We start from the raw sequence: 9,852 nt of genomic DNA, 5'->3' as shown, positions 1-9,852 counted from the left end.
TAGGTCCTGGAAGAGAACTTGGAGTACTTGTAGTCATCTTGCACTTGGCGTTCCGCCTTTGATGCTTGATACACTAGCTCGAGTAAGATGGCATAGGGTTGGAAATCCGCAATTTTTTGACTTGGTAGTTGAGACCATTCAAGAAACGTGCCATTGTTTGCTCCTCATCTTCCTTGACATTGGCTCGGATCACGGCCAATTCCGTCTCTTGATATTCTTATTCTACGGACTTGGTGCCTTGCGTGAGTAGTTGTAGCTTAGGTTATAGTGAGTAGGCACAAAGCAAGCTCTCATGAGATCCTTCATTTGGACCCATGTGGTGATATGAGGATCACCCTTTATCATCTTCACTCACTCACTTGTTCCCACCAAATGAGAACATAATCTTGAAACTGAAGTGAGGCCATGGCAATCTTCTTCTCTTCATCAAAGTTGTGAAGACGGAAGATCTTACAAACTTTGAGTGCCCATGAAAGATAATCTTCTGGATCATTGCTTCCGGAGAATTTAGGCATAGTGAACTTGAGATTACAGAGGCGATGCTGTTCATGCGCAGCTTCATCTTGACGTTCACGCCGGAGTGCTTCTTGTTCTTTGCGTGTTTGGCGGTCGCATTCTTGCATAGTGTGTGTTTCTTCTCGGAGAGAACGTTGAGCTTCAAGCGCTTTATCTTCACGTCGTCCTTCGTCCTCACAGCGTTGTTGTATGCGTTCTTGCTCCAAAACTTCTTGTTCTTGTCAATGGCATCGATCACTCTCGCTAAGTTGATCTTGTGATCCATTTCCATGTAAAGGATTGTCCGAATTTTGGTTGTGGTGACAATCGTCACATTAATGATGTCGAGCTCGTGGAGGGCTTGTGCCGTAAGAGTACTCGTTGGAGCAGCGACTTGAGTGGCGTCGCCGCGATGAAGTAGAGGTTGAGGACGCGCGATTCACCATCAATGCACGGATATCATCCATTTGGATTGATAGCTCGTCGTTGAGGTAGTCCCTCGTGCGCACCTCGGATTCATGCAAGTCGGTGGCAAGCTGCTCGGTGCGGTCATTCCTCTTTGGGCGCCGAAGAAGTGTAGTTTGGTGGCATAGTTGTTCTTGTCGTTGTCTTTCTCCTCGAAGGCCGGGTTTGACATTGTAGTCCTATCCATATCACACAAATAAAGCTTATGAATTAGCTTGGTTAGGATGGTGGCACAAAATTCAAGCAATTCGAAGATGGGAATCAAAAATGTTGAAAGAAATTCGCAAATTCGCAAGTAAGACAAGCTAGATCAATAGCAATGACTCTACATGGAAACACACACACGGATGGAAAAGTGGAGTCGTGCAACATAAGATGAGCACAAAATGTTGTTTCCACGGACACGCTCGTATTGCACAACACTAGAGAGACGCTAGCACGATTGCTCAAGTGGGCGTGATACAAACTTGTGCACAACCTATAAGAAACAAAACATGGCATCTTTCTATTCCCGACTTTTGCTATATGTATGAGGCACAATGTCTCTCGCTTAAGTGATCCAATATGATCAAGTATGATATGATATGATATCAATGTGATGCAGTTTGGCCATGCTATTGCTCTCTGCACTTGCTTAAAATATTTCCTTTTCTTTCTTTTGGCGATGATATTTTGTGTGGTCACTTGGCGGGAAGTGCACACCAAGATAGCAATTATGTATGCGAGTACTACTGAAACACAAAAGATACTAGTATGACACCACAATATCATACTTATGGTGTTTTCATGTGATTGAAGCTATGTGGCGTATATATCACTAATGTGCACAAGTAGCACGGCCCGCAATACTCGATGGCTAGCCTCGATAGGCAAGTTATGCAAGTAGGCTCGGCGTAACGATGCAATGGCAAGGGAATATATCAAGAGTATCGTTGCGGTTATCGTCCTTGCTTACGATGAAGTGTCAATGAAGAGTTGGTTGGCGACGATTGGGGGTGATGATGAGCAGCGATATAGGTGTAGAACCACTCCTAATTAGCCGAAACACCTTAGTAATTGGCAGGGTTCGCGACTCAAAATATCAAATGCAAATGGGTTGCGGAATAAATGGAGATGGAAAATGCGGAATGTGGAGAAAACAAAAAATTCCCTGGGGAAAATTCAATTTGGATAGAGTTGTCCGGATGTCCGGGTCGGCTCGGTCGTCCGATATTCTTGGACATCCGACGGTCTCGGTCGTCCGGCGGTGTCCGAACATCCGGGTGGCTCGATCATACGACACAGGAGAATCGGCCAGGCGGATGAACTCGAGTCAGAATTGGATGAACTCTCAAAGTTTGGGCGGTTTGGTGACTGGAGATGGTGGGGGTGATTGGAAAAAGGTAGATCCACTTGTCCACAACGAAGTCCACAAATTCAAATCAACAAAATCTCTTCAAATCCAACGAATCCAAGAAATTTTGGTATGGCTATTTTTGTGGGAATTTTCGGAATTTGGTGAAATCAAAGCAAACTTGGCTAGAAAGTGGGGGATGAGACTCCAAGGTGTGAATCAACCTAGCTCATGATACCAATATGATATGGGGCATACCCACGATGGTCGATCTTTTCACACTTGGAGGTGAAAGGGAGGGAAAAATCAAGAGAAACGCAAGAACTGAAGAACAATCCTCAATCACACATCCAATAGATCCACATAAACACATGGTGACACACGATTCAAGGTCAAGGAAAGGATATACGTAACGATAGTATTTCCTACGAGAGCGGCCTTGTATCCACGAGGGGATCTTCCCTAGATAGGGGCATTGGTATCACTATGGATCTTCTTCACATGAAGGGCATCTCCATGGGGAGGAAGGATAGTAGATGGAGCTAAGCTCAATAAGAGTCTATCAAATCATAGCTAACCCTAGAAAGGAGAAGGAGATGGTATATTTATAGTCCAAGGCGAAATAGAGGGGTACATGGGATGTGGCCCAATGGCCTGTGCGGAGACAAGGCTCGGATGTCTCAGAGGCGTCGGTCGTTCGGAAGCTCGGAGGGGCTCGAACGTCCGACGGTGTCCGGTCGTCTGAGGACTTTGGATCGGGAGCGTCGGTCTCAGATTTCCGTAGCATGTCGGTCGTTCGAGGCTCGGTCGTCCGGCGGGTCCAGATTTCCGAGCATTTGGCTCTATTGGGATGTGGCCGGACGTCCGGGCGGTGTCGGTTGTCTGGGCGTTGTGGCGGGAGGATTCGGGAGACTCGAGGCGTTTGTTGTTTGGACGAGCTCGGACTTCCAGACGCTGGGACGACTCGAATGTCTGACGGGGCTCGGTCGTCCGGCTGTTGGGGCGTTCAGCTTCAGCTTCTACTTCTTTGTGTTCCTTCGCGATTGGTCCATGGTCTCCTTCCGAGCACGTGAGTATGTAGAGAGTCTCCGCTTGAGGTAGTGACCATGTCTCGAGTGGATCAAATGATAGGTGAGCTAAGAGAGATGTCACCTCGGTTTCAATGGCACGTGTGCGGGCTCTCGTCATGGGACCACTTGTAGCTTGAGGTGTTGGTGGTGTATCCATGGGGATGATCATGGAATGCTCTCTATCACTCTCATCGAGCACGGCGTCGATCTCCTCCTCCCTCCAGCGGTGCTGCAGCTCCTCTTCCTCCTCCCGCGCACTACGCGCGAGAATGCGGCCACGATGGCGTCTGCCTCCGCCGGGAGGAGGAAGTCCTCCGGCCCGACGATGCCACCAGCCCGCCGCTCCACGCAACCTCGGCCTCCAGCTCCCTGTTGATCGCGCGGAGTGGGGGAGCTCCTCCAGCTCCCTTTTCGCTCGGGTGAGGGAGGAGCGGGAGCTCGACGCCTCGGAGGAGTTGCATGTACCGGAGAAGAGCCGCACGCGCGTGCGTACTCCTCCGTTTCACGGAGGAGGAGCGATGGCGGCGACGACACGCCTTGGTTGGTGTACTTGCACGTGACCCGCTTCCGTGCAGCGTCAGATGCCACGCACCGCCTCCGCTCGGGGTTGTCGCCACGGCGACAGCCCGCCAACCAATACCGCGTTATGTTTCAAGGAGGGGAAGGGAGATTGTGCTCGGCGACAACAAGAAATCAATAAAGGGATTTGGGATTGACGGCAATGCGCGGATAAGGTTTCGTCGTGTATCCAAGCCGTCGACCCATACATATACTCCGCGAAGGAGGCGGTTTGCGGGCCATTATAAAAAAATACGAATTGAGCGACTATATGGGGTCTAGTCTCAATTTCGGCCATTTTCCGGGGTGTGCTAGAGCTGCTCTTATCCCTTTCGTTCCGGATTGCATGACTAGTTTCATCAATCTTTTTCTTGATTCAATTCAATTATCATCTGTATTTTGATTATCATGTTTTATTTTCCATCTTTCTGAATTATATTTAATGTAAATATGCTTAAATATTCAACATTGGCCTTGCGAGAGGGGACTCATGCCTAACCACTGTAAGCAATTCTAGTCGAAATTTGTCCGGGAACTGCATCCACAAGGAAATTATAGCCAGCACCTCAAAACAAATGTCCCATTTCCCCTCTGCTATACATCGCCCCTCTCTCTCTGGGCTCTTGGTAGCAGAAGCAATAGGTATCTATACACACAAATTTAGTACAGTACTTATCAAGATTAACCCGGTAACAGCCTTACTTAGTTTCTCCTCTTCACTAATTGCAAGAAGCCTCCTGGAATGAATCAAAGGATGATGCCTCGCTCGGTACTCATTGCAAGAAGTAGCCGGAGAGGAAGAAGGCGAAGCCGACAAGGAGGCTTCCGTAGATGAGTAGCGTCTTCTGGCCGGAGGTGAGCGAGTTGCCGCCGAGCCCGAACTGCTGGTTCTGCGCGAACCCGGCGATCTCGACGCTCTTGCTGTCGAAGAAGGACTGCGCCGCGCCGCACGTCGGGCACCGCCAATCGTCCGGGACCTTGGCGAACGGCAGCCCCGGGGGCACCGGGTAGGACGGGTCTCCCTTGGCCTGGTCGTACAGGTAGCCGCAGGACCGGCACTCGTGCACCCCCGTGTTCAGCACCGCGAACTGCTCCTCGAACCGGCGGGGGTCAAGCTTCGGCACGTCCTCCTCCGCGTCCAACTCCCCCGGCAGTGGCGTCGTCAGGTCGCCGACGCCGACGCCGGCTGCATCTTCTTGTTTGGTCTCGAGCGCCGTGTCCAGCGGCTTGTCGTCCTTGGAGACGTCGACGGAGTGGAGCGTGAAGTGAAACGATGAGGTCAGGGGCTTATGGGTGTGGAGGAGCAAGGGTGTTGGTGCAGTTCTTGGGCTCTTGGATACCACCAAGCATGGATGGATTAGCCGTGCTGTGGCCATTGCCATTTTAGCTAACCCCTTGTTTTTCTCTTTCCTCTCCCTCTCTCCGATCCAAGGTATGGAGGTGAGGGGAGCGAATCCATCGCGGAGGATATGCTTTGGTCTGTTGATGCTAAGGCAAAGTGGGGGCGTGGGAGGATAAGATATGTGTGCACCAGGGCTGGACCCGTCACATGCTCTTTGGAGAAATGTTTCGGGACACCATCAAAATTGCTAGACTGAAATACGGAGCAAGAGCATCTACAATCGCACCGGTCATACCCCCTCAAACATCCAGTCACGTCGTTCGGTTATTGATCGGTTACAAAATTTTAACTTAACTCGGCCTTTTAAATCGATGTCAAATGTCCGGGTTGAGCGGCACATTCATATTCAGCCCAAATATATGGATGGATATGGGGGAGTCCTGATGTGTCCGGACATGTTCGCTATGTTGAACCCGACATCCTGACACCATCGTAAATTGCATCAAATCCACCCCGCAGAACTGCGGGATCCATTTGTTGTTTTCCGTTCTTCTTCCTCCTCGCAACATCTGTCTCGCAGCTTTGTTACCTTTCGTAGACTCCGCCTCGTCAGCTCCGTCACACGAGTCTTCTGTCCCGTCCTTGCTGCGGAGGACGACGGCGGCGGCCTGGAAGACATCACCATACGTCCGACAACTCTCTAGCTCTACCTTGCGCTGGATGTGTTCGACACAATGTCTGAATGGAATTTTTGGTCAAACTTTTAGGGGAAATGATGGATTCTGATGCTTGTCGGGCAAGGACTATGGACCGACGGAGCTTGATCAACTGATTCAAGATGAGTTCTTCGATTCATCGAATTCGGACGAAGAAGTGGACATGATCGTATTTATGACAAGGCAAGAGGAAATGGATCGACAAGTGGAGCATATTCTTAATTTTCAAGGGCTCAATTAAAGGGAGAAGAGTGATCAATCGAGATAGGGTATCCGGGACAAAGCTACTACAGAAGGATTACTTTGCTCGGAACCCAACTTTTCCGGATGATCCATGGCTTCGTCGTCGTTTTCGCGTGTGAAAACCATTGCTTTTGCGCATTGTGGACGCAGTGGAGGCACGCGATGACTACTTCAAGCTTACAAGGGATTGTTGTGGTAAACTCTCTTTCTCTGCTAAGCAGATGTGCACGACTGTTGTGAGAATGCTTGCACTTGATACACCGGCAGATGTCGCTGGTGAGATGGTCATGACGGGGGAGATCACGTGCCTGAAGACTATTGTCAAGTTTGACTGTGTTGTGGTCGAGGTGTTTGGAGGAGAGTATCTGAGAGAATCAAATATGCGGGGTACAAAGAAGTTTTCGCTATTGGAGAGGCCAGAGGGTTTCCAGGAATTCTCGGATCAATTGATTGCATGCATTGAAAGTGAAAGAACTATCCCAAAGGTTCGCAAGGAATGTATCAAGGTCACACCATATAGGACACCATCATAGTAGAAGCGGTGATATCACATGATTTATGGATTTGGCATGCTTTTTTTAAAATGTTGGGTTTTCACAACGACATCAACGGTCTCCGGTGTTTAAGAGGCTTTGCAACAGGAAATCATCACTAGTATAAAATTGCCCATTTGTCCCAGTTCTAGAGGCTTATTGGACAGGGTTCTGGAACCGGGACTAAATCCCAAAACCTTTAGTCCCGGTTCGCTTACCAACCGGGACATAAGGGTCTCCACGTGTCCGCTGTAGGGAGCCCAGGCAGGAGAGCCTTTAGTCCCGGTTGGTCATACCAACCGGGACCAAATGGCATCCACGCGTCAGCATCTGGCCGGAGTTGGGCTTTTTTTGAATGGTGGGGGTGGGGGTTTTGGAGGGTTAATTTAGTGATTTCATATTGTGTTAGCTAGCTAATAGAGAGAAATGTCCTCTCTTTCTGCGTGCTTGGTCGACGCTAGCTACTATACATATAGAGAGAACTTGACGCTAGCTAATAAGAAAATGAAGGAACCCATTTACAATTCCTAACATCTTTTACAATATAACATCTTTTACAATCCCAAACATCATCTATCTAAGATCCAATCACAAATAATGCACATAGTATTCTCCATCTTTACGTATGAAGTGGTCAAGAAAGAATCCCGTCAATTCCTCTTGAATTGGTCGTATGCGATCATGTGTAGGAGTTCATCCCGCATCTCCCAGATCTAATTTAAAGAAGGGTATCAATACATGCATATATATGAATAAAACTCAACACAATTGATGGTAATATATAAAATAAAATTGTGAATATTATTTACGTACTTGATATTGTTTCTCAGATAAGCCCGCCCGCTCAGAGGTCGAGAGGCGAATGAACTCGCATACATAGATGCACATAAATGAGTCCCACCTTCCTAGTACAAGCACTTTACGAGAATAGAGTTCAATCAAACTGATAAGCAAGCATTAGTAATGATATATTGATGAAAATTTGAATCAATTAAAGATGCGCGAAACTAGCTAGTACTACTTACTTTGGGATGCGTAAATTGCAACTCCTTGTTTAGACCGGGAGCCTTTGTGGTGAACTTCTTCCAAACCCTGCCAGACAAAGAAAATGATTACTTGATATCAGGAAATTAACGAAAGTTGCATGCCGATATGGTCCTTCTATTGACTGAACTTACTTCTTGAGCATTGCAGTCATGTCCGCATAATACTCGGGATCTATACGTCTCGAGTCTAAGACAGTTACTTTTGCCCGGTCAACCTTAATAGATAGCAGAATAAAGTGGTAAGTACGCACGCATATATAACTCATCAATTACATTACTCAACATCGAGTAAGCGAAACCGAGTATACAGAGAAGACATCAACACTCACTTGAAGTAGTAAGGAAAGAGTATTTCCTTTTTGTTTTGATTTATAAGGAACGACTTTAGCAAGTTCACCTCGGTCTCTTTGATTGATTTTCGTACCGACCATTCATTTACGGCGTTTGAGCTATTGAACCCAACGTCGAAGATTCCTCCTTCTTTTAATTCGACGATCTTCAATCTGCATAATATATATAGTAAGGATAATTATGTATAAATGCAATGAACGAGCGGAGCTAGAGACTTAACTATAGAAGTAATACTTACAAATAGTAGGAAGTCATGAGTTGTTTGTCGAGGGCCAATTGATTGTATATGTGAAATAACTCCACAAATTCAACATGCATCATTGGAGCTCCAATGAATTCATGTTATGGTTTCACTGCCATATAGATAGTGTCTTTCCCAGACTCCCTGCAGCTTTTTTCATGTAATACTCATGCAATTTGTGCATCATCGGTGTTAGAGGAGGATGACCAGGTTTGACGAGAGGCTTCCCATGCACGTATTTATATTTTTCTTTTGTTACCTCATCTGTTTCAAAAATTACATCATCCTCCAAGTAATCATCAGTATTTGTTCTGGGCACCATCCCCGGATGATTAGCAACGACGATATCGCTAGACACCTTGAGCAAGGGGCACGATTGCTTCTCCTGTTGGCCGAGCTGGGGAATTCTTTTCCCACTTCTTCGTTTTGCTAAACTTGCATCACTGCTAGCCGCCGGAGCGGCGGCGTCTCTCTTTCGCTTGAGAGGAGGAGGAGGAGTGCCCTGATCACTCACTCGAGGAGGAGGAGGAGGAGGAGGTGGCGGAGTGCCCTGACTCTTTGGAGGAGGAGGAGGAGGAGGCGGGGTACCCTGATCACTCGCCGGAGGAGGAGGCAGAGTGCCCTGATCACTCGCCGAAGGAGGAGGAGGAGGAGGCGGAGTGCCCTAATCATTCGCCGGAGGAGGAGGGGGAGGAGGCGGAGTGCCTTGATCACTCGCTCGAGGAGGAGTAGGTGGAGGCGTCCAGTTTGGGAGCTTGATGTACTCCTTCTGCCATAGACATGTACTCCTCACAGCATGAACCAACTTATTCTCCCCTTCACCTGTAGGGTGGTCAAGCTAGAGCTCCTCAAATCCCTCCATTACTTCATCCACCATCACAAATGCAAAGCCATGTGGAATCGAAAGGCAGTGAAAAGTTCCGTTGGGTTGAGGAGGTGCAACAAAGCCAATAGCAGCCTTGAAAGTGAGGTTCCGGCATTTCGTCATAAGCTCGCAATGTTGAGCCTCCGTGATAGTATCCACGGGGTAGCTAGGAGCCATGAAGTCTGGATGAACAAGCTCCGTGGAAGCCATGCTGCTTCTCTGCTGAGATGGCGGGGTAGCTTCTCGGGTAGCTTCGTGCCGCTGAGATGGTTGTCCGGCAGCTCGCTGGCTCTCAAGTTCCTCTAGCTTTTGTAGTCTTGCATTGATCTTCTGCATGTCGCTCAACTCCGCTTTCCTCTTTCTCTCTCAGGTTCTGTAACCGCCTGTATTGGGAAACCCAACCTTCCATGGAGCGGAGCCTGGTGTCCCTCGTGTTCGTCCACGGTGCTCAGCATTCCCTAGGGCCTCAGTCAACTCGTCCTTCTCTTTGTCAGGAATGAACGTCCCTTCCTGCGCTGCGGTGATACACTTCTGAAGCTTATTTATGGGTATTGAAGTTGCTCGTTCGTCCAACGACACTTCCCTGTTTCAGGG

General features: G+C 48.2%; 1 protein-coding gene across 1 annotated transcript; it reads right to left on the bottom strand.

Annotated features, from left to right (window-relative positions):
- Positions 1-4,435: 4,435 nt before the first annotated feature.
- LOC123398115 (rubredoxin) lies at positions 4,436-5,415 on the bottom strand. Its single transcript, XM_045092617.1, has one exon. The coding sequence runs from the start codon at positions 5,301-5,303 to the stop codon at positions 4,695-4,697; it is 609 nt and encodes a 202-aa protein (XP_044948552.1). The 5' UTR covers positions 5,304-5,415; the 3' UTR covers positions 4,436-4,694.
- Positions 5,416-9,852: the final 4,437 nt, after the last annotated feature.

Source organism: Hordeum vulgare, chromosome 5H, assembly GCF_904849725.1.
Source record: "Hordeum vulgare subsp. vulgare chromosome 5H, MorexV3_pseudomolecules_assembly, whole genome shotgun sequence".
NCBI lineage: Eukaryota > Viridiplantae > Streptophyta > Magnoliopsida > Poales > Poaceae > Hordeum > Hordeum vulgare.
Note: the sequence above shows the minus strand (reverse complement) of the source record. Positions and strands in the feature narration are given on the sequence as shown.